General features: G+C 45.1%; 1 protein-coding gene across 1 annotated transcript; it reads right to left on the minus strand.

Moving 5' to 3' along the window:
- Nucleotides 1–1,573: 1,573 nt before the first annotated feature.
- Nucleotides 1,574–23,981, minus strand: LOC121447084 (ATP-dependent RNA helicase DDX19A). The gene is made up of 12 exons (XM_041650125.1): nucleotides 23,827–23,981; nucleotides 20,915–20,963; nucleotides 17,040–17,090; nucleotides 15,316–15,451; nucleotides 9,905–9,997; nucleotides 7,657–7,759; nucleotides 7,181–7,295; nucleotides 5,967–6,144; nucleotides 5,412–5,649; nucleotides 3,541–3,703; nucleotides 3,003–3,194; nucleotides 1,574–2,626 (listed from the first exon to the last, which is right to left on the minus strand). Exons 1-12 carry the CDS (start codon nucleotides 23,881–23,883, stop codon nucleotides 2,565–2,567), a joined length of 1,437 nt encoding a protein of 478 aa, XP_041506059.1. The 5' UTR covers nucleotides 23,884–23,981; the 3' UTR covers nucleotides 1,574–2,564.
- Between the last annotated feature and the right edge of the window lie 1,173 nt (nucleotides 23,982–25,154).

Consider the following 25,154-nt stretch of genomic DNA (forward strand, 5'->3'; position numbering starts at 1 on the left):
GGATTAAAGGCGTGCGCCACCACCGCCCGGCTCTGTGTTGGTTTTTTGAAGACAGGGTTTTTCTGTGTAGCCCTGGCTGTGCTAGAACTTGCTGAGACCAAGCTGGCCTTGAAGTCACAGAGATCCACCTCCCTATGGGATTAAAGGTTTGTGATTAAAGGCTATTTAGTCCTAGCCAGGCAGATTAAACCACTGCCTGGCTGCCTGCCTTGTTTATTTTCAGTGTTGTCCTTTGGGTCAGCGCGGGCATTAACTATTGCACTGTCTTGCTCTGTGCCGTCTCAATCCCTTTCCCCTTTTAAACTTCACAGTGCTCACACTCCTGTGTCTGCCACACTACCCTACCAGGGTGGACCTCGAATTGATCTCACGCCTGCTCTCATCTTCACCCTCTGGTCCACACACCCACAACCCTGTCAAGCACTTCCCTTCTATGGTCCCCAAATCTCTCATCCAAAAGGCCATCTAAACATGTTTTCTGTTGTTTTTCCTTCCCTTTCCTGGAAAAGAGATCTTGATGTTGCACAGGTTAACTCCCTAAATTCAGGGTTCAGGAGATAGATCCCACACTGGCTGGGATTACAGGTGAGCACCAACACACCAGGCATCCTAAGATCTACATGAGCATAAAAATACAGTACCCAAAAACTGATTCTACAGGAAAGATGGTTTTGTTTTGTCTTTGACACATGGACTGTATGTCACTCTGGCTGTCCTGGAACTCAAGAGATCTTGTCTGCAGAGTGCTGGGATTAAAGGTAATTATGTCTCTTGGGGTTGGGTACCTGGTTAATGTGATGTGGGCGCAGGGAGACAAAGGTCCGTTCTAAGGACAGCACATGCTCTTCACTGTCAAGTCATCTCCCCAGTTCCTAGCCTGGATATACAAAATGGATATACAAAAGTCGGGCATGGTGGCACATGACTTTAACATTTAACAGCATTTAGGAGGCAGAGGCAGGTGGATTTCTTCTATGAGTTTGTGGGCAGCCTGATCTACAAAGTGAGTTCCAGGATGTCTAGAGCTACACAGTGAGACCCTACTTCAAAAAATAAGGGATATTATGGAAGGAAGAGGTAAAAGACATGTTTTTTATATTACTACAGCAACAAATTGATAAGAACTTTTGGGGCAGGCTTAACTGGGGGTGAATTATGACTTTAAGTGTTCCCACGCTGACCCAAGAAGTCTATATCCAGGAATGTAAGAGCAGTTCTTACCATATCCAAGACAGGGCCTGAGCTAGTCACTATGGCATTATGGGTAATAGAACATGCTAGAAATCCTTTCACTGGGGAAAATATATGCCAGGCTGGCCATGCTGACACACATCAACAGAAGGACCTCCCACACCAGGTGACAGATACTTTCCAGAGTAAAATAGATGTATGTATATGTGCCAAAACCGCCAAAATGCCTACAATTGAGTCATCAGGTTACAAAGTAGTATGGAACGTGTGCATGGAATACTCACACTTACCCCAAATGAAAGCAGCCATGGAGAAGACAGAAGAAACACTGGGACATGTTGAGCAAGCAGGAAGCTATGCGTGCCTCAAGTAAACACAGCACTATCATACACAATTTTTAATGCGCATATATTAGTCTAGTAAGCATAAAAATACAAATAACAAACCATGATTAGTAAATTGCTTCTCATAATTATTTTAAAAATTTCTGAAAATGATGTTCACTGTGCCTTATCTAATCTTATTCATACAATGTATGAAGTAATCCATAAGTCTGCTAACGGCATAATGAATATTTTTTTGTTTGGTCATAACTTCCTTTCTAAATTGCTGTTGGCATGAAATCCCATGGATTAGAACCAAACAATGCGCCAGGTCCAGAACAGATGGAGTGGAAGAGAAGACAGGCCCCATCTTCAGTGGGGTTGTCTACTCAGTAGACCAATCGTCTCCCTTGTGAGTCTGTGATTTTGCTGAGGTCCATCTTGTCTGCCAATCTGAAGAATAAAGCGGCAGCCAAGACGCTCACCAGCAGGAAGAGAGAAGGGGCTATGGGAGGGATGGGCACTCAGGGCTCTCCTGGTCTCTGAACCACCTTTTTCTCTGTCATTTATTCAAGGCTGGAGGTTGGTCCAAACACAGGAGCCAGGGAGTGGGCAGCAAGTTCTGGGCTGAAACATCACCAGTCGCAACCATACTGCCATAGAAGAGACAATGTGGGTTTAAAGGGAGACAGAGCTGAGGACTATGGTTGGAAACAAGGTCTCACTTTGTAGCTCTAGCTGCCCTGGAACTCTGAAGACCAGGCTGGCCTGGAATGACAGACACTCCTGCCTCTGCCTCTCAAGTGCTGGGATTAAAGGTCTGCGCCACCACATGTGTCTAGGACTATTTTCTAAACTGCGAAAATTTTCCTTGCATGTCCCCCCACGGTTTGCACAAATCTGTCAGTTCCAAACGTAATTCTGAATGAGGTAGGTAGTCTCTACTCAGGCCTTGGTCTTTGAGGTGCCTGTCAAGGCCTATGCCATGAAAGCTCCATGCTCCCAGGCAGGGACAGTGCTGAGGGTGGTGCCAGTTGCTGGTGAAGCTTCTCAGTTGGCTATTTTCTCGATCTCATCCAAATCATCTGTGTCCAATCTTTCTATCTTCTTATCTGAGGGAAAAAAAGATCGGAAGAACACTGTGGACTATCATGGAAATGCAACGGACGTCACCCAGAGCAGCATGGCAGTCTGGGGAGGCGCCTCGCTGTGGGACAGTGATGCTTCCTCCAGGCACAGGGCAGGCTTCCTGAGCCTGAGTAGCTGGCAACAGGGCCCTGGTCACTGATACCGACTTCCCGGGGAGGTTGTCAGGTCCCCCTAGGCAGGTGCCAGGGCACTGATACTCCAGTCCCTGAGCCCTGAGTGTGCAGGTGCTCTCCCTGACAAGGCCCAGGTGGAGGCAGCATATGCACGGACAAAGGAAACCTCCCCTCTCCCACACTCCCCTCTGAAAAGGTTCCAGGCACAGCCAACTCAGGGACTCACTAAAATGCTCCTGGATTCTGTTGAGGATATTCATGCTGTGCTTGCTGTCAACCATGTTTACAGCCAGACCTCTCTTGCCAAAGCGGCCCGTGCGCCCGATGCGGTGCAGGTAGGTCTCGTTGTCCGGGTTCCCGTCCTTGTCCACAGGAAGGTCAAAATTGATGACGACAGACACTTGTTCAACATCAATACCTGCACAAAGGGGTTGGAGGGAGGCAGGGGAAAAAGGGGCCACCGTCAGCCGCACACACCCACTTCCACTGGAGACATGGCTCGGGCTGGTTATGTCTGGGCTGTGGGCACTAAAGAGGACGCCTACAGGATGGTGGCCTCGGCAGAAGAACAAAAAGCAAGTGTCTGGAGGCCTGAGTTTCTTCACACCAAGTCGGGACTGCTGGCTTCCTCCCAGTGGTTCCTATTGCCCAAGGGGAATTGGTCTAAAGCCCTCCCACCTCCATGAGACCAAGGATACAGGCACTTTCCTTGCTCGGAGGGCCTGGGACCCCAAGCCTGGGGAATGGGGCCAGCCTTTGCTCACCACGGGCACACACGTTGGTGGTCACCAGGACCTTCTCTTTGCCTTCTCGGAAGCGCTCAATCACAGCTGCCCTCTGCTCCACCATCATCTCCCCACTCAGCAGAGCCACCTGGTGGCCCTCCTTGGAGAGCTCCGCTGCCAGCCAGCTAGCTGTTTTGCGGGTCTGGGGAAGAAAACAAACAAAACCCCACAAATGTTTAAGAAATATTAGTACCTAGAGGGACTACTGAAGATCCAGAAGAGTCTATCTGAAACTTAGCAGCTAAACATCATGTATGCTAAAACTGCCAATCTGACAGCACAATAGCTAGCAAAAATACCACCTGGGGGACACTGGTATTTTTGCTCCACAATGTCGCTACTATAAAAGTACACTTGGGTCTGGTGAAATGGTTCAGTGGGCAAAGATACTCACTGCCAAGCCTAATGACCTCACAAGGTGGAAGAAGAGCACCGACGTCCCAGATATCCTGACATGCCAAATGTACAACACAAAATTAATTTTAAAAATTCACCTATGGAGCCGGGCGATGGTGGCGCACGCCTTTAATCCCAGCACTCGCGGATCTCTGTGAGTTCGAGACCAGCCTGGTCTACAGAGCGAGTTCCAGGACAGGCTCCAAAACCACAGAGAAACCCTGTCTCCCTGTCTCGAAAAACCAAAAAAAAAAAAATTCACCTATGGGCCAATAGATGGCTCAGGGATTAAGAGTATTGACTGTTCTTCCAGAAGACCTGGGTTCAATTCCCAGCAACCACATGGTGGCTCACAACCATCTGTAATAAGATCTAGTGCCCCTTCTGACCTTCAGGAATACATGTAGGCAGATGCTGTATACATAATTAATAAATAAACCTTTAAAAAAATATTCACCTGTAATTCTAGCACTTGGAACGCTGATGCAGAAATACCTGAAGTTGAAGGTTTGGCTGAGCTATATTTTGAGACCTTATCTCAAAAACAAAAACAAACCTGGATAGGTCACAAAAGAGATAAGGGAAATCAGAAATCCTACAAGACTATTACTCCATTATCCAGATTCCTGGAGCTGTCCGGGCTAGAGCCTGACATGCTGCCAGAGACATGAAGGGATGGTTCTGAGTAATGGTAGTCTCAAGCAACTAAACTATTGAATGTAATAAGCAATTCTCAGGTTTAACTGCCTCAGTTTTAAAATAAGGCAATAAATAAGGGCTGAAGAGAACATTTTGCAACTTTAATCCCAGCACTAGAGAGGCAGCTTGGTCTACACAGCCATGTATCAGGACAGCCAGGGCTACACAGAGAGAAACCCCATATTGAAAAAACAACCCCCCCCCAAAAAAAACAAAATCACAGGGGAAGTCTGGAACTAACAGAGGATGATGTCTTAATCTTTTGTTCCTAAGAGGTTTTTTTTTAAAGGTTGGTTGGTTGGTTGGTTGGTTGATTGATTGATTTATGTTTACAGTGTTCTGCCTGCAGGCCAGAAGAGGCCAGATCTTATCACAGATGGTTGTGAGCCACCATGTGGTTGCTGGGAATTGAACTCTCAGGACCTCTGGAAGAACAGCCAGTGCTCTTAACCACTGAGCCATCTCTCCAGCTCTCCTAACAGTATTTTCAAGTGTTTCTTCCTGTGACAATTTAGTCATCAGCAACTTCTTTTATATTTTCTCAATAACATATCCCCTACAAATAGATATTGTTCTGACAATGCTGTGTTAAAACTATGTAACTCCAGGAACGTGGCTATCAAAGAAACCATCTTCCCCATTCCCACAAGCCAGTTCCTGCCACACAGAGAATTTGGTCCTATTGAGCAAAGGAAGTGGGGCTGAACGAAGGTAGGGCAGTGAATATGCCCGGCAGGGCAGCCGCAGCTACTCACATGGCAGAAGATCATGGCTTGGGCAATGGTAATGGCCCCGTACAGGTTGCACAGGGCCTGGAACTTCTCCTCTCTGTTATTGCAAACGACATAATACTGTTTGATGGTGTCCAAAGTCTCCTCTTCACGCTTAAGTTTGATGATGTTGGGGTCTGGGACCACCTTCTGGGCAAACTTCCACACTGAGTCTTCAAAGGTGGCAGAGAAGAGCAGCATCTGGCAGTTTTTGGGCAGCATCCTGCAAGTGGAGGCCCAGGCACTTTGCACGACTTCAAGCTTTTTGCCAGAAGGAACACAAGCCCAGCCTCCACAGCCTGCATGGGCTGCAGCCCCACAGGCTGAGTGGGATACAGAGCATCCTGAGGAGGGAGGAGCAGACCGAGCGTGGTACTGGGCTGAGTGAGGGTCCCAGGTCTCCCTTCTCACCCCAGGCTGGGAGCATGCTGAGAGCTGCTGTGGAAATGGCCCATCCCACAAATACTGCTGCCCAGAGCAGAGCAGAGAACCCAAAGATGCAAGAGGAGGCATTGGAGGTCCTCCTGGTCCAGGTCCTACCTCTGGATGCGGATGCTCTGGTCTTGGTGGCCTTGAGTAGCTATCATCACATCAGCCTCGTCCAGAACAAACACCTTGATCTTCTTGGGGTCAATGAACTTCAGCTTGGAGCACCAGTCCAGGACGGTCCCGGGGGTGCCAATGACAATCTGCTCACTGACCTTCTGACCTCTGTCCACTGTGGAAAGACACGTTTTCTTCAGGTGATTACAAAGGAAAGCCAGCTTTGAAAATAAAAGTCTTACACATCCTTTCAGAACTGTCAGAACAAATCAATTCCAGATTTCAAAACATATGTGAGGGCTGGTAAGATGGCTCAGTGAGTAAAGTCACTTGTTCAATCCTGGGAACCACATAGTGGTTCAATCCTGGGAACCAAATTCAATCCTGATTACCACACGGTGGAAGGGAAGAACTGACTTCACACACACACACACACACACACACACACACACACACACACACACACACACAGTGGCTACCATACTCCTATCACATAAATAAAACACACGAGGGTCATCCTTAATTAAGTCTTGCTTTCTTCAGCTGTGAAATAAAACAATACCGGTATAGTGCATTGTAGACAAAAACCTGCAAGTTCTTTCCTTTCTCCTAAAAACTTTGAAAAAAAATTTAATGGAGGGAGGGGTGGTGTTTTGCATCCCTGGTTCCTTCAAAGGCCAGAAGGGGTTCCAGATCCCCTGGAACTGGAGCTACAGACAGTTGTTAGCTGCCCCATGTGGGTGCTGGGAACTGAAGCCAGGTCTTCTGAAAGAACAGGGGCTCTGAACACCGCAGCCCTCTCCCCTGCCCTCTCCTAATCTGAACGTCATGCAGTGTTCCTTTCACACATTACCATCCGCCTTCCCATGTAGTTCACTTCTTTCCTCCTACACTGGCAGCTCAGTCAAGGATCCTGGAACCGACTTTGTTCTGCTTTCTGGCCTACAGACATTCATTCTTCTTGTATAGCTAGTTTTCCTAAGGTCAAATCTCTATTGTAAAGCGCGCGCGCGCACACACACACACACACACACACCACTACTCAGAAACTTCAGCTGACTCAAGTTGAAACTGATATAACTGTTTATAAAGTTATTAGTGCATGCACAATAACCTTCCATTATGAGAAACTAATCGTGCTGACAGACATAGTAGGCCAGGCTTACAGATTCCAAGACCTCTGTTTAGGTTTCACCTTTATTTATACTCACATTTATTGCCTCTAACAGCATAAGCTAGCTTCAGTTCTGGATGAAATTTGCCCATCTGCTCAATCACTTTTCCCGTTTGAAGTGCCAGTTCATATGTCGGGGACAGGCACAAACACTAGTGGAGAAACCACAGATGAGTTCAGTCACAGACAACAGGCCTAAGCCCACAAGATGCCATCACCTCTTGAAATAGTGCAGGAGGCCTGCTCCTCAAGCAGACCCCACTGCTCACCTGTACACAAATGCCTCTGAAAGTAACCCTGTCCTAGTGCGAGCCCAGGGTCGGTATTGGTGGAGGCCTTAAGAAACCATTGCTTAAAGTTGCTGTCTCCAAAAGAATTCTGCCCTGTCAAGGCCTGAAGCACTAACTGCTCTGCAGGAGCCGATGACTGAGGTGTGATGTTAGTCAGACCTCATCAAATGGCGGTACTCCATCTCAGGACAGGCAAGCCAGAGCCCCAGGCTTCTATACTCACCTGAGGGTATCTGTCTGCTGGTTCCACTCTGCTGAGCATAGCTAAAACAAAGGCGGCTGTTTTCCCAGTACCAGACTGAGATTGGGCAATCAGGTTCTGTGGGCTGCATTGACAAAGAACAGAAATAATTTAATATTGGAGCAAGGTATGATGATCCATGTCTTTAATCCCAGCACTTAGGAGTCAGAAACAGGTAGATTACTGAGTTCAAGAGTAGCCTGGTCAACAGTAAGTTGCTGGTCAGTCAGTGCTACATAGTGAGACACTCTCTCAAAAAAGAAAAAAAGTTAATATTGGTTAAACATACTGAAACATCCTGGGCTGGAGAGGTGGCTCAGAGGTTAAGAGCACTGTATGCTTTTCCAGAGTTCAATTCTCAGCAACCACATGGTGGTTCACATCCATCTAAGAGATCTGGTGCTCTCTTGTTACATGCAGGTATACATGCAGGCAGAACACTGTATACATAATAAATAAATAAACCTTAAAACAAAAACCAAATATAGTCAAACTCTGCTGGGCAGTGGTGGTGCACACCTTTAATCCCAGCATTCAGAAGGCTTAGGCAGATGGATCTCTTGAGTTCGAGGTCAGCCTGGTCTACAGAGTTCCAGGATACCAGGGCTACATACACAGAGAAACCCTGTCTTGAACTATCCCCTCCCAACACCCCAGAAAAGAACTAGTTCAGGACAGTTAGGATTATAGTAAGAAACCCTGTCTTGAGGAAAACAAAACAACAAAAACCAAACCAACCACACACACACACAAAAAATATATATATAAAAAAACAAAAAACAAGTAATCAAACACTGGAATGTTTTTTCTTATAATGAATCTTTCTCAAGTTTCATCATATTATCTATGTTTCTGAACTGAATAGAAATTGAAATTAAGGATGTGTGATGGTGGTGCATGACTTTGATCCCAGCACTCGGGAGGCAGAGGCAGGCGGATCTCTGTGAGTTTGAGGCCAGCCTGGTCTACAGGAGCTAGTTCCAGGACAGGTACCAATAACTACAGAGAGACCCTGTCTCGAAAATCAAAAAAAAAAAAAAAAAAAAAAAAAAAAAGGAAGAAAGAAGCTGAGCTAAAAAGGTTACACAGAATATAGAAAATATAGTCTAGGCTTTAAAAATACGCAAGCTCCACGGGCTTGATGGGGGGGGGGGGGTGCTGTGAAAGGTGGGAGGGGACCAGTGTCCATGCTCTCATTTTGAAACCCCAGACTATGTGAGCCACAGTCCTCAGCTCAAAATGCTTGAGACATTAAATTAGGTCATTTGCTGCTTTACTAATAAAAACAATCTGGAAAGGGGAGAAGGAATCAATAAAAAACAATTATAAACCTTAAAAAAATATGCGAGCTACCCTTCAGAGCAATGAAAGCACAAAGACACCTGAGGAGATAACAACCAATCTCAGGGTGGCATTTTGCTTCAGAGGAGGTAGGCAAAGGGGTGGGAGAGGAGGGTTTATAGGCTGGTCCACATACAACTGGAGTAATGTTATATTCTAAAGCTAGAGAGATGTTACTGGTATCTTTCTGAATACTTTTTGTTGCAGAGCTCAAAAATTTCAATGTAGTATTTTTGGTAATTATTTTACGTGAACGGTTCACTTACACGTATTTCTATGTAGTATTTTTGTAATTATTTTACGTGAACAGGTTTCACGTACACATATTTCTGTGCAGCACTTACAGGCCTCTCAGACTAGAGTTATATACATGGTTGAGAATCACAATGTGGTTGCTGGGAACTGAACCTAGATCCTCTAGAAAAGAAGCAGGTACTCTAACTGCTAAACCATCTCTCCAGCCCCTCAAAATAGTTTTGAACCAAATTTGTTTTTGTTTTTGAAGGAGAGACTAAACCGAGTTATCAAGAATGCCAAGCAAGGTCAGGAATGTTAGCACACACCTTTAACCCCAGCACTCGGCAGGATGAGGTAGGCGGATCTCTATGAGCTTTAGGTCAGTCTGCTCTACACAGCCAGCTCCAGGTAGGCCAATACTAAATAGTGAGACTCTATCTCAATAAAACAAAAATGAATGGATGAATAAATAAATAAATGCCAAGTAACTGCTCTACCATGAGGTACATTCCAAACTCTGAAGTAATTTTCAAATATTATTTCTGGATTTATTTATTCATTTACTTAATTCTGAGACAATATCTCACTGCAGTCTAGTCTGGTCTTGAACTCAAAATCCCCTATGAAGAGGTACAGCTGGGTCTGTACTCACGGTTCAGCAAGCATCATGGGCAGCGCATTCTCCTGGATCTTGGATGGTCGATTGAAGCCCATGGCATAGACTCCTTGGAGGAGCTGCGGTTTCCTAGGAGACAAGGTAGAGATGAGATGTTTTTAGACATCTTACCCTAGATCTAACAAGACATGTTGCTTCCTATCTCAATCAAACTATTATTCTAAAATTTACATTTATTTATTCTCTATGTATTTGTGTGTTAAGGCTACCATTAATTATTCTAATCATTCTACCCTTTTTGTTGTTGATTTTTGGTTTTTTGAGACAGGATTTCTCTGTATAGCCCTGGCTGTCCTGAACTCATTTTGCGCACCAGGCTGGCTTCAAACTCAGAGATTCACCTGCCTCTGCCTCCAAAGTGCTGGGATTAAAGGCATGTGCCGCCATGCCTGGTTTGCCTTATTTTTAAAAAACTATTTTTATTTCTTGGAGACAAGGTCTCTCTGTGTAGCCCTGGCTGTCCTGGCGCTCACTATAGCCCATCTTGACTCATCTCCTGAGTGCTTCACCACAGTTACACAGTACCAGGGCTTTGTGCATGCTAAGCACTCTACCAAGTCAAGTACACTGCTATCCTAAAAGTCTTATTTTTTGGTTCAGGTGCCAAAATTGAGCCCCAATTTTGTGTGCCCAGCTGGACTAACAGGGCAACCAAAAAAAAAAAAAGTGATTAAGTCAGTTTTTATGGTAACCAGGTAAGTGTGGTTATTTAGATAGATGTGATTAAATCTAGTCAAATCTAAGACTAGATTAAGAGACATGCTACATCATGCTTGTTATCACAACACTTGATAGACTAAGACAAGAGGACTGCCGGAAATTCAAGGCTAGCCTGGGCTACTGTGCAATAGTCTAAAAAACAAGACTAGAAAAGCACCAACTTCTTAATTTGTTGTTTGCTTTTTGCCCCCGCCTCCAGAGTGCTGAGATGATAGGCCCACACCACTACTTTTGGTTTATGCAGGGCTGGCAATTACACCCAGGGTTTTAAGCACTCTACCAACTGAGCTACATTCCTAGTCCTGGCAACAAGCTCTTAATCAACTACATAGCAAATAGCAATTAATATTACATTTATGCTGTGTTTACAATAAGTTCTCTACTACCCCTACATTCACAAAACATCTAACAAAACCCACACAACACCCTTTACTTATCTTTAATTTTTATGTATTTATCATTACCATGCCTACGTGCATGACACACCTGTGAGTGTGGGTCTCACCTGCGGTGGCCCATGCACATGGGAGGTTACAGGACAACTTTTAGAAGTTGGTCCTCTCCTACCATGAATTCCGCAGATTAGATGACAGTTATCAGCTTGCACTGCCATGTCTTTATCCACTAAGCCATCACGCCAGCCCAGGAAGCTTTTTGCTTCTGTTTTTTAAAGGAAAGAGTTCACATAATCCAGGCTGGCCTTGATCTATGTAGCTGAGGGTAGCCTTGAATTCCTGATTATTTACCTCCACCTCTGTCTTGAGAGCCTGGATCACAGCACAGATGTTCAGCTTTTCACAGAAAAGCTAATAGCTGGGCATGGTGTCTCATTCCAATAATCCCAACACTTAGAAAGCTCAGGAAAAAGGATTGCTTCAAGTTGCAGACTATCCTGGGCTACACATGAGTTCCAGGTCAGTCTAAGCTACTGAGTGAGGCTTTACCTTTTAAAAGGGGGAGTAGGGGAGGACTAGCAAGATAGCTCAGTGAGTGAAGGCACCTGCTACCAAGCCTGGTTGAGTTTGATCTGTCAGATGGACCCACATGGTAGAAAGAGGGAACTGACCCCCACAAGTTACCCTGTAACCTCTGCACATGCACACACACAATGAATGCAATAAAAGACAAAGGGGCTGGAGAGATGGTTCAGCAGATAAGAGCACTGGCTGCTCTTCCAAAGGAGCTTGGTTAGGTTCTCCGCGCCCATGTGGCAGCTCACAACTCCAGTTCTATGGATCTGACCACCCTCACCTGGCATCTAAGGGAACCAGGCATAAAAACATATGTGGGCAAAACACCCACACACATAAATTTGAGAATTTTATATTTTAAATAAAAATGCTAAAGAAACAAAAAGCCAGGCAGTGGTAGCACACTCCTTTAATACCAACACTCGAGGCAGAGGTAGGCAGATCTCTGAGTTCAAGGCCAACCTGGTCTACAAGACAGCCAGGACTGTTACACAGAGAAACCCTATCTCAAAAAAAAACAAAATAAAATAAAAAAGCCAAACCAAATTAAGAAATTCTCTAAGTCTTCTCCACCTCTAAAAGGCAAACTCTTCTGGCATATGTAGGTTCTCAGACACAAAACCTTTTAGTATTTTCTATTTGGTAACAAAGACAGCCTCTAACTTGCTTGTTTAAAAAAAAAAAAAAAGTTACTACCTAATCGTGATTCACCAACCCAAGAGGTTCCACTGCTTCATTAGTTTTCTTGCATTTCAAATCTTTTTAAGTATAAAATAATCCAAGTTGGGCACGGTGGCAAACACTAGGTAGACCTAGTGTTTGAAAGGCGTGTGGGGATGCCGGATTCCCAGCTTGCTGGCCAGCCAGTCTAGCCAATAGGTAAGCTATGAGTTCAGTGAGAGAGAGGCCCTGGCCAAAAACAAGGTGGGAAATGCTAAGAGAAGACTCCCCAATATCAATCTCGGGCCTCCAAGTGTCTGCACATGCATTCCCATCACAAGTATAGGAACGCAAGCCCCACAAAGAATGAGAAAACCCAAACAATAAAATAACCCAAGAACTCTATGCAATCTGGGTTCCATCCAGTTACCTTACAATGAATACATAAGAGAAAACCTGCCAAAGAGGACAATTCAAGCTCCAAGCACTAGCTCAGATCTGTAATTGCAGCACTTGGCTGGCCAAGGCAGGAAGATCTCTGTACGTTCCAGGCTAGCCATGTGGCTACATAACTCAATTATTCCAAAAACAGCTGAATTGAGAGGGCAAGTCTTTTAAATGAAAGGAATTTAAAACGCTGAGATCAGAAGAACTCGCTCAACTGGTTACATCTGTAATCCTAGCACTTAGGAGGCTGAGACAGAAGGATCACTGGATCCTAGGACTAAACTACACTACCTAGTCCTTAGCTACCTCAGGCTAGGTAGTGAGACCTTAAAAAAAGGGGGGGAGGGTAGGGGTGAGGGCCTGGAGAGGTGGCTCAGTGATTAAGAGCACTGGCTGCTCTTCCTGTGGCCCTGAGTTCTGCTCCAGCATTCATTCCCATGGTGACTCACGCCTTCTACTACAGTCCCAGGTGGTCTACTGCCTTCTGACCCCACCCCCAATAGCACACAAATGGTGCACACACATTCATGCAGGCAAAAATAAAATAACTAAAATAATTTTTTTCTTTTTTTCAGGATGTTTATGGTCCATGATTTTAATCCCAGCACTCAGGAGACAGAGACAGGTGGATCTCTGAGGTTGAGGTCAGCCTGGTCTACAGAGTGAGTTCTGGAACAAACAGAATGACACAGAGAAACCCCATCTCAAAAACAGATGATTGGTGAATAAATGAAACCTTTAACAAAGGAACACTTTAAAGTCTAATTTCCAGAAAAACCGTAAAAGTCAGACTTTTAAGGGCTGAGGATGTAGCTCAATTGGTGGAGAACTTACTCTACCAACAGTCCCAGAATCGAATGAACCAGGCCTGGTGGCACACTCCCGTAAGCCTAGCACATGGCAGGTAGGGGTAGGTAGGTCAGGTTATCCTCAGTGAAAGGGAGTTTGAAGCCAGCATGTACTATATGAAACTCTTATCAACAAACGGTTGTTTCTTAATAATGAAAAATGATTGTGATAAGATAGCTCCGCTGGCAAAGTGCCTGCCACACAAGCATGAGGGCCTGGGTTTAAATGTCTAGTTCCCACGTCAAAAGCCAAGGGGTAGTGGTACAAGCCTGTAATCTCAGTGCTAGTGGGGGTGCAGACAGGAGGATCCCTGGGGTGTCGAGCTCAGTGGGTGTCCTCTGGGTTTCTCTCTCACACACATAGTACTTGACAAAAGAGCTCCATCCATTTGGCATTCTCAAGCAGTCAGTGCAGTGGTGTCGACTACAGACAATGCTTTGTCTCCTGCCAAACAATTAAATACAGAAAACCCCTTCTGAGAGCTAGTGAGTACGCTTTGTCATTAAGTGGTTCCTTCCCTCAAAGCCTGGCCCATCGAAGGCTTTGCTGCATTCTAGGAATCCGGGCTCTTCAGACACTTTCTAAAAAGAAGACTAATGTTTGTAAACCCTGGGGTCATCCGAAGTTCTTACCTAATAAGACATGTTCCTGACATCCAGAAATCGCCTGTCAGTCAATATTTTATTCAAAGTTCTAAGAGTATTTAAAACAAAACAAAACAAAAAAAAGACTTTCAGCTATGCTGACTAAATCTGCAGCATTTCAGTCTCTCTAAGAAATCACGTGCTGTGGTGCACACCTACAGCCCTAGTTACCCACGAGGCTCAGGGGGGAGCAAAGGCTTGCACGGTACATAGTGAGAGCCCATGCACGCTGTAACCCATGCAGATCCTGAACTTCTGATCTCGTACTTCAAAGCAGCTAGATCATGGGCCTACATCACCATCAGGCCACTCTGAGATTTAGTATCCAAAGAAAAAGAAAAAAGCTATACTGGAAGAAAAACGGTAGCAAAAAAAAAAAAAAAGTGAGAAGACCATCACTGTAAACTTATTCATACAGTTTCCTCTGTCCCAGGCTGGCCTCAACCTTGCTCTAGTCCAGAATGACCCTGAGTTTTTATCCTCCTGCTTTCACAATCTCCCAAGTGCTGGGATTACAGGTGTGTTACCTAATCCTGCTTTGTGAAGTGCTAGAGATCAAAAACAGGACCTCATATTTGTTAAGCAAGTACTCATTCTATCACAACCCTCGACCTCCTGCACTAATTTTTGAAACATATAGACTATTTGTTTGTGGATTTTTATTTTATTTTATTTATTTTATTTTATTTTTGAGACAGGGTTTTTCTCTGTAGCCTTGGCTGTCCTGGAATTTATTCTGTAGACCAGGCCAGCTTTGAGAACCACCTACTGAGATTAAAGGTATGTGCTACCACCATCCAGCAAATCATGTAGATTATTACCTACTCAAAGATGTAAATAGCACTGGGTAAGAACTTACTCTGAAGACCAGGCCTGCCTCTGCCTCCCAAAGCCGTGTGCCACCACCACCAGCTTTTGTTGCTGCTGTTTTTGAGACAGGATTTCTCTAAGTAGTTCTGACTAGACTGAACTAACAGGGATCCACCCGCCTCTGCCTACTGAGTGCTGGGATTAAAGGGCCACCATGCCCAGTTCAGAGATGCTTTTTCATTGGGACTAGATAAGTTAACAGCTGTCCAAAGCAATGAATACTCACAGACGAAGCTCTTCGAAAGACTTCACTGAGTAGAGAGGCGAGCTTGGGTCCCTCTGCAGGACTTCTACTTGGTTGGTGTTATCCACAAGATTGCTTCTGATCAGCTTGTTGAGCAAAGACTGAGCAGCTCTGTCCTCTGTCAGGAGGAAAGCAGACGTTCTTTACCCACACGAGGCAAGGCCACCCTTGAGAAAACACTGTCTCCGCATCTCCACATCAGGCCTTGACAAGCACTCACGGTAGAGGTAAGCCCAGCCCCACTCCCTTCCAGTTTTAATGTATTTAATGTTGTCTCACATGAGCTCACAGCTCCCTTCTGACACAGGGTCCTGAGTTCTGGGATTCCTGTCCTTGCAATGAACAAGCTATTTTTTGTTCTAAACCTCATTTGCTGTAGTCTCCCAGATAGCTGAGACTGCAAGCACATGATGCTCCTCAATCACCCTGCCGGCTATAGTTACACCTTTTGTTTCTGTTTTCCAGAACTAGGGATAAAACTCAGGGCCTAGCACACACAGGACATGTGTTCTGCCCTTGAGGTGCATGTCAAACACACTTGGTGTGTAATGTGTCTGTATGAGTACAAAAGTGTGCATGGATACTTGTATACATGAGTTTGGAGGTCAGAGACTGAGATCATGAATCTTCCTCAACTGCTCAGTCCCCTCATTTTTTTTTCTTTTGTTCTCCAAGACAGGGTTTCTCTGTGTAACAGCCCTAGCTGTCCTGAAACTAGCTCTGTAGACCCGGCTGGCCTCGAACTCACAGAGATCTGACTGCCTCTGCCTCTCAAATCTGAGATTAAAGGCATACACTACCACTACCTGGCAGCTGTCCCCTTATTTTTTGAGATGGGGTCTCTCAATGAGCCTAGAGTTATTTTAGACTGGTTCGGCTGAAAGCTCAGGATCCCCGTTGTCAGACCACCCCTCCACCACCAGAGCTAGGCTCATAGATGCATGCTACTGCTCCTAGTTACTGTGTGGTACAAACTGGGGGTACAAACTCAGGTCACGATTTTATGGGGGGGATGAGCCACCACCTTCCCAGATTTGACACACCACTGTTGAGGACATTTTTTTTTTGGCTTCAAGGACAACACACTCTTGTTTTGCAATACTATTTGAAGATGTGTTACATTTGCTTATGTTGTGGCGCAGTTGTTTAATAATGCAAAGATGTGTTGCATTCCTTTGTTACATTTGTTTAACTCTGTGAAGCTGTGTTACTTTGCCTGCCTAAAACACCTAAATGGTCTAATAAAGAGCTGAATGATCAACAGCTAGGCAGGAAAGCAACAGATAGGGTTGCCAGGCAGAGAAAATAAACAGGAGAAAAAGAGAGGAGGAAGGAGTGAGGAAAAAGAGGAGATGAGGGTGCCAGGGGCAGCCACTCAGACACAGACAGAATAAGAAGGAAAGAAAAGATATACAGAAATAAGGAAAGGTAAAAGCCCAGGGTAAAAGGGAGATGGGCTGAGTTAAGAAAAGCTGGCTAGAAATGAGCCAAGCTAAGACCCGGCATTCATAAGAAGGAATACGCCTCCGTGTGATCATTTGGGAGCTGGGTGGTGGGACCCAAAGAGCAAAGAGCAAGAAACCAACTGTGCACTCTTCATTTTTCCCTCACTTCCTGTCCTCACAACTCAAGTGGCTCCAGCTCCACGTGGCCAAGTCCTGGGCACAGCAAGGCTCTCTCGCAGGAGAACGTCAAAGAACGGTTACCTTTCTCTTCCTCCTCAGTCTTCTCCGCAGAGGTGCTGGTTTTGATAACACCTGCACAAGAAAACAGCTGTCATCAGAAAGGCAAACACTAAACCTACAGGTTAGGACAACATAAACATTAACAATAAAGTGAACAAATTAAAGAACTGGCTTTTTTATATTTAATGGATTTTATGTTTATGAAGCATGTTCAGAACATAAGAAAAAACTTAAATTTAAACTTAGAATCACAAAAACATTTTATTTCTGACTTAATTATCCTAAAAAACAGCAAAGCCTTACTGTTACGTCCACCCTCGTCCAGAAGGATGACGCGCAACACACTGGAGCTCTTCTCACTGCAGTCCATTCCAGGACTTTATTCACTTCCTCTCTCTCCTCCCCTCTCTCTCTCTCTCTCTCGGGCAAACCTTTCCCAGCCCTTAAGTAGGCATGGGCTACCAACCCCGGATTGCCAGGTGGGCACTGCCCATAGGCCCACGCATATGCAGGCAGCTGATAATCATTGTGTGATCATACCATAGGTCAGACCTTAGCCATCTCAGGAGTTGATTATACATCTCCATCAGGTGTGACTCCATGCAGCTTGCTACACCTTACGTAGCAAATTCTATTCGCCATTTTTTTTTAACCTATAAGACTAGAAAAACTCAATCTGACTAAACATTTTGTGATTAGACTGTAGGGTTAACAGACACTTTCAGGCTGTCGACAGAAATATAAAATTGTAGAACACTCACAAAGAGCCTCGTATGGTGGTGAATGTCTGTAATCCCAGGACTAGGGAAGTAGAAGCAAGCTCACTCATGAATTTGAGGTTAGCCTGGACTATCTATAAATTCTTTTTTTTTTCTATCTATAAATTCTACATCAGTCAAGATTATACACGGAGACCCTGTTCCAAAAAACACTAAAAATAAAACAATCTTACAGAGGGTACTTTATGTTTTGTTTGTGAGACAGGGTCTCATGCAGCCCAGGCTGGCCTGGAGTTTGCTATGTGGCAGGGAATGATACTGCACTTCTGATTCTCCTGATTCTACTTCCAAGGGTTTAGATTACAAAGAAGCATCAACATGCCTGGTTCATATAGTACTAAGAATTGGATCCAGGTTCCTGCATGCTGTCCAGCAGCCTACCAACTAAGATATATCCTCACCACCACTTTGAAAATATTTGTAAGACAGGTGTTGGTGGCACAACCCTTTAATACCAGCACTTGAGAGGTAGAGGCAGGCAGATCTCTCAGAGTTCAAGACCAGTCTGGTCTACAGAGCGAGTTTCTGGACAGCCAGGTCAGTTACACAGAGAAATCCTAACTTGAAAAGCCAAGGTAATAATAATAATAAAAGGTAAAAACTGAATAACTAGGTAAAAGTATTTGCTGCCAAACCTCATGACCTGAATTCAATCCCCAGGTCACACCAGGCAGACACAACCAACGCCTTTAAGTTGTCCTCAGACCTCCAACTGTACACCATGGCACGTCATCACTCACACACACATAGCATAATGAAATTTCTTAAAGACTTATTTTTGTCATAATTATATGTCTGAGCACATGAGTGCCCAAGTGTCCTCAGAGGACGTTGTGAGCCACCTGATGTGGTGCTGAGAACAGAACTGGGTTTCTGCAACGAGAACTCTGAACCACTGAGGCAACTCTCCAGCACACCACAATTGTTTTTGGTTTTTCGAGACAGGGTTTCTCTGTAGCTTTGGAGCCTGTCCTGGAACTAGCTCTGCAGACCAGGCTGGCCTCGAACTCACAGAAATCCGCCTGCCTCTGCCTCCCAAGTGCTGGAATTAAAGGCATGTGCCACCACTGCCCGGCTCACAATTTTTTTTTTCAAATGCTTATACTCTTGACCTAGCAAATCTATTCAGGGTAAATTATTGTAGAAAAGCACTGCACAATATAAAGTATTTAAGCTCATGGATATTCTGAGACATACTGTTTCTAATAATATCAAACTGAGACAAACCCTAGATGACTGATGAACAATGTATCAACATAATGCAATGCTGTGCAGGTCAATATGGAGAGCATGTAAGTTATACTGTTGCATGGGAAAAAATCAGGTATATTGTACATTATCTTGTCACCTCTCAGAGGGAAGTGATAGGGAGAGAGGAACCGGAGAACAGAAACAATGAAAATATGAATCTCTACCTTTATTCGCCTTATATAAGGCAACTTTGGAATATTAAAAATTCAATGCCAGGTAGAGTAACAAAAATTTGTAATCCTGGCACTTGAGATGCGGAGGCAGGAGGAATGCTATGAATTCAAGTCCAGGCTCAGTTACACAGCAAGACCCTGCTATCAAAAATAAAGAAAGAAAGAATAGACTTAAACAATTAAGCCAAATGAAACTAAAGTAAAACGCCACTAACAGTAGTTACTTCTGTGTTACAGATTTAACTGAGTATTCCTAAAATTCATTTATCCTGTCCTGATCCCCAGTACCTCAGGAAATGGGGTTAAATGTGTCCAACTCCAATATTACTGAACCCATATCAAAAGGGGAACCCAGGGCTGAGGAGTGACAAAGCACTTACCTCAAATGTTTAAGACTCCGAGTGTGGCCCTCAGTATTTCTAAGCATCCGGTCAATCAATTAATCAATAAACAAAGGAATGCTATTTAGGAGAGCACCATGTGAGATCTGGGTAAAATCATTAAAACCCAAGGAACACCAAAATCTGCCAGCAAAAGCCTGGAATAAGGTCTTTCTACAAGTCCTCAAAAGCAACAAACTTTGCTGACACCTTGATCTTAGAATTCTAATCTCTTGGGCTTTGAGACAATAAACTACTGTGGGTTGTTGTTTCTTGAGAAAGGGTCTCATTTTATAGCTCTGGCTGGCCTCTAGGTCAGAAATCCTCCTGCCTCTGCCTCTTCTGGGATGAAAGGCTTATACCACCACACTTGGCAGCTATTATGGCTTAAACTACCCACCTTGGGGTGATTTGTTAGAAGTGCCCCGGCAAATGAACACAGGCGGGCACAATAAACTCTGGAGCAGCGTGGAAAGGAGGCCTTGTACCTTTTCATACTTTCTGAGTTTTGTTTGTTTCTGAGACAGAGTTTAGCTATATAGTCCTGGGGTGGAGTAGGGGAGGTGGTCTAAAAAACTTCAACAATCCTCCTGACCACAGGAATCACAGGGGGAAGCCACCATGCCTAGCCTGAACCTAGTCAGGTTTCAAAGATTTTAATATCAGGTAAACAGGAACACAATCCAACAGTGACATGAGTGTTCTGTAGACAGGGTTTCTGTGTTAGTCCTGGCTGTCCTGGAGCTCACTCTGAAGACCAGGCTGGCCTCACACCCATACCTCCACCTGCCTCTGCCTCCCAAGTGCTGGGATTAAAGGTGTGTACCACTACCACCTGGTTGTGACTTCTGTTTTTAAAGCATCAGAAGCTGGGAAAATCTGGAAAACATTCCCTCTTCAGAAATACATGCTAATTCCTCATTTGGGCTCCATCCTAGGCTGACATCTGCCGAGCGACTCTAGCACAGGCCCACTGCGTCACCAGTGACGCTGGTGCAACTCTGTACCTCATCTGCAGTCACCAGTGACGCAGGTGCAACTCTGTACCTCATCTGCAGTCACCAGTGACACAGGTGCAACTCTGTACCTCATCTGCAGTCACCAGTGACACAGGTGCAACTCTGTACCTCATCTGCAGTCACCAGTGAGGCAGGTGCAACTCTGTACCTCGTCTGCAGTCACCAGTGAGGCAGGTGCAACTCTGTACCTCGTCTGCAGTCACCAGTGACGCAGGTGCAACTCTGTACCTCGTCTGCAGTCACCAGTGATGCAGGTGCAACTCTGTACCTCGTCTGTGGTTACCAGTGACTCACCATTTGTGTCTGCTTGGATTTTTTCTTCTTTGATCTGCAAACTGCTCATCTGAGTAAGAATAAAAGGAAACAGTAAGCAAGAGAACCAACCAAGGGAGGCAGTGGGGCTGCCTGGTGAGAGGTTAGCAGAAACTACTGCAGAGCTTGCTGGGGAACTAGTTTGTTCCACTCAATACGGAAGTGCTAAAAGCCTGGGCAAAAGCATCTCATGTTTCCTCAGCAGCATAAAAAGAGGAGGTAGGCATGGATTAAACATAATGGTATAAGGAGAAAGGGGGAGAAAGCCTTTGAGCATTTGCTTTTCTTCTGACTTACACTCTTTCTAGAACATATCCAAGTTTTTGTTTGTCTGAGTTTGGGTGATGCTAACAGGACACAGAACTTGTGTCCTTAATGGCAGGCAGGCTACCACTAAACCATGCCCCAGCCTCTTTAACCCTATTAACAGCAAATAAATTATAGTCCTCTATCCTTTTAACCTGCATGGTACGTTAGTTTAAGATGTATTACAATGAACTGGGTGCAGTGAAACAGGCCTTTATCTATAGCACTTGGGGAATGGAGACAGCAAGAACCGGAGTTGAAGATCATGAGTTAGAAGCCAGCTCGTGCAACATGAGACTTGCCTTAAAAAACAAAACAAAACAAAACAAAAAAACCAGCAAAGTCAATGCCGCCATCAAACAAACCCCACAGGGTTTCTCTGTGTAGCTTTGATGCCTGTCCTGGAACTAGCTCTTGTAGACCAGGCTAGCCTTGAACTCACAGAGATCCACCTGCCTCTGTCTCCCCAGTGCTGGTACTAAAGGCGTGCACCACCACCACCACCACCACCACCACCACCAGGCTGAATTGTTGGTTTTGTAAGACAGGATCTCTCTACAAACTTTGGCTGTGCTGGCATACACTTCTGTAGACAAGCCTGTCCTCAGACTCAGAGATCCACCTGCTTCAGCCTCCCAACTGCTGAGATTAAAAGTGTGAGCCAATACACTTAGCTTGAACTGTTATCCTTCCTGGAACCACTATAATGCTCTCAGATTTGCAATACTTTGCTAAATGCGTGTCTAGGAGGTGAAAAGTGTATGTGTGTTGGGGTGGTGGTGGTGAAGTATATCTCAAGGGGATTTACATCAGCCTTCTGATAAGCAGAATGGTTAGGTCAAATATCCAGGGTGTTTAGGTGGTATTGGTGATATTCACATCATAATGAGATTAGGGACATACTTAGCTTTTACCCCCAGCAGTGCAGGAGTAAAGTCCAAGCTAGGCAAGTGTTTCTTACAAAACTAAGTCCCCAGTTTTGGTTAGTACATTAAAAAAAATCCAGAAATGTGGGTATGGTGGGACCCTCCTGCAATTCCAGATAGACAGGAGGATTACTGAAGTCCAGGGGTTTGAGGCCATACTGGACATCAGTGTGATGTCAAACACACATAATTAAATTGAAAACAATTCCCAGTCACTATCTTTTAGGGACAATTTCATACCAAACATCAGATTTGAAGTTTTAGCCTGGGACTCATAAGATAGCTCAGTGGGTAACTGATGAACTGAAATCCATCCCCCACACACATGCATGCTAAAACAAACATACATACACAAAATACAATTAATTGTTTAAAAAATAAATACAGGAGCTACAGTGATGGTTCAGTGGTTAAGAGAGTTTGCAGAAGTCCAGGGTTTGGCTCCCAGCACCCACAGAAAGGCTCACGTCATATCCCCGGAATCCAACACCCTCTTCTAACATACGAAGTCACAAAAGATGGTACACAGATACACATAAAACAGACATAAGTAGATATTAAAAGAAAGTAGTTGAGGCCACCCTGAACTAAACAGTAATTTGCAGGTCATCTGGTCTGTCTCAAAAATAGAACAAAGGGGGCTGGAGAGATGGCTCAGTGGTTAAGAGCATTGCCTGCTCTTACTAAAGGTCCCGAGTTCAATTCCCGGCAACCACATGGTGGCTCACAACCATCTGTAATGAGGTGGGTGCCCTCTCTGGCCTGCAGACATACATACACACAGACAGAATATTGTATACATAATAAATAAATTTAAAAAAAGAACAAAGGCATCAAATCTGTAACTCTAGCACTTAAGATGGAGTAGAAAGATACCCAGAATTCTGAAGGCTAGCCTCAGCTACACAATAAGAAGCCAACCCACACTAAGTGAAACCCTGTCTCGAACGCACTACCACCACCACCATAAAAAAGCCTTAAAAAAATGAAACTAAACGTCACTAAAATATTAACTAAACAGTTTGTATTTGTAGTTATGTGATGCATTAAAGCAAAGCAAAACAAAAACAAGAAACGTTGTTCTGGAGAACTACAAACTGCCAACCACATTAAGCATAAATGTAAGACCTGTTAGGTGAAAAGAGGCATAAACGCGCTCAAAAACTGTCCCTTAGCAATGAAAATGATGGCATTTGTTATGAAAGGTCAAGAGAAAGCCAGTTTGGGGCCTCGCACATATAGTGAGGACAGAGTCACCACGGGAAAAACTTTCCAGTCCACTCGGATAAGAAACTCACAGCAGAGCCGGGCGGTGGTGGCGCACACCTTTAATCCCAGCACTCCGGAGGCAGAGGCAGGCGGATCTCTGTGAGTTCGAGATCAGCCTGGTCTACAAGAGCTAGTTCCAGGACAGGCTCCAAAGCCACAGAGAAACCCTGTCTCGAAAAACCAAAAAATAAATAAAAAATAAAGAAAGAGAGAAAGAAAGAAAGAAACTCGCAGCAGGTTTTCTGCGCTCTAGGAGCAAATCAGCCTAAGCGATTGCCCCGCTGCAAACTCCAGCGGCGCGCGGGCCGACCCGTGGCGGGCCGACACGACACGGAGGTCTCCGAGCTGGAGACGGCGGCCTCCCGAGACCCCTAACCCCGCCAGGCCACTGACCGACTTGACAGCGGCTTCCTGCTCGTCCACCGCCAGCGCCCAAGAGTCGGTGGCCATGGTCCCCAGACTGGAGAGACCTGTCGAGAGGTTCCGGACCTCGTCAACCCCAGCCCGCGCCAAGCGCCACTCGGGCGGAGCGGAAGAAGATGTGCGCGGAATTGACGTCAGTTCCTGTCCCGCGAGTTCGTCTCCCACCCGCGCTCCGCCCCGGCGTGGGTAAGCAAGCCTACTTGGCTAGGTGTGGTCTGATTGTAACTTAACGCCCAAGAGCTCGGCAAAGAGTAACTTAGTACTCACTGCATCTCTTCGTTTCACACTAAAATAGTTCCTTTTTTTGGTTCGTAACAAGGTTTCTTGCAGTTAGCTGCCTTGAACTCGGTTTCCTCCTTCACTTCTCAAGTGCCGAAATTACAAGCGATCACCTTCTACCTTTGCGGTCACAGACACAAACATGCATACACGTAATTAAAAATAAAATGAGCCGGGCGGTAGTAGCACAGGCCTTTAATGTGGCTGTCCTGAACTCACAGAGATCCACCTGCCTCTGTTTTCCAAGCACTGGAATTAAAGGTATGAACCATCACACGCAGCAAGCTCTCTTAAACTTTTTATAAAAATATTTACTGCCGGGCGATGGTGGCGCACGCCTTTAATCCCAGCACTCGGGAGGCAGAGGTGGGCGGATCTCTGTGAGTTCGAGACCAGCCTGGTCTACAGAGCTAGTTCCAGGACAGGCTCCAAAGCCACAGAGAAACCCTGTCTCGAAAAACCAAAAAAAAAAAAAAAATAAAAAAAAAATTTACTTTTCTGTGTATTAGTGTTTCTGTCTGCACTTATGTTTGTGTGTCAGATCCCATAGAACTAGAGTTAGAGTTGTGAGCTGCTATGTGGGTGCTGGGAACTGAACCTGGGTCTTCTAGAACCATTGAGCCCTCTCTCCAGCCCTGAGCTTTCTAAGGATACAGGATCCGTGAGAGCAGGACTGCCAGGCTGTCCTCTACTGCGCTTCCAGACTCTGCTGCACGGCAGGGCTCCTATTCCCAATTTTTTCCTTGTCCCACATTCACGTCCGCTAGGAGCCGGGAGAGGAAGTTTCTACTCACCCTTTAACTTTGGCAGTTTCTTTCAGTTTTTGCTTTTTGCTTCAGGTTGGGATGGAGGGTGTGAAAAATGAGAATGAGGAAAATACAGAAGGCCATCAACTTCTGCGATGACAGGATAGAACTGGAGCAGTAAGGGCCCCTCGTCAACTTCATTTTGTACTTGAACCAAAAATGCAGTGTTTATTTTTAGATCCATTCTCACTTTGACCTCACAGTCCTCCTGCC

This window comes from Microtus oregoni, unplaced genomic scaffold (genome assembly GCF_018167655.1).
Source record: "Microtus oregoni isolate MIOR12 unplaced genomic scaffold, Mior012 000004F_ref0000308, whole genome shotgun sequence".
In the NCBI taxonomy this organism is placed as follows: domain Eukaryota; kingdom Metazoa; phylum Chordata; class Mammalia; order Rodentia; family Cricetidae; genus Microtus; species Microtus oregoni.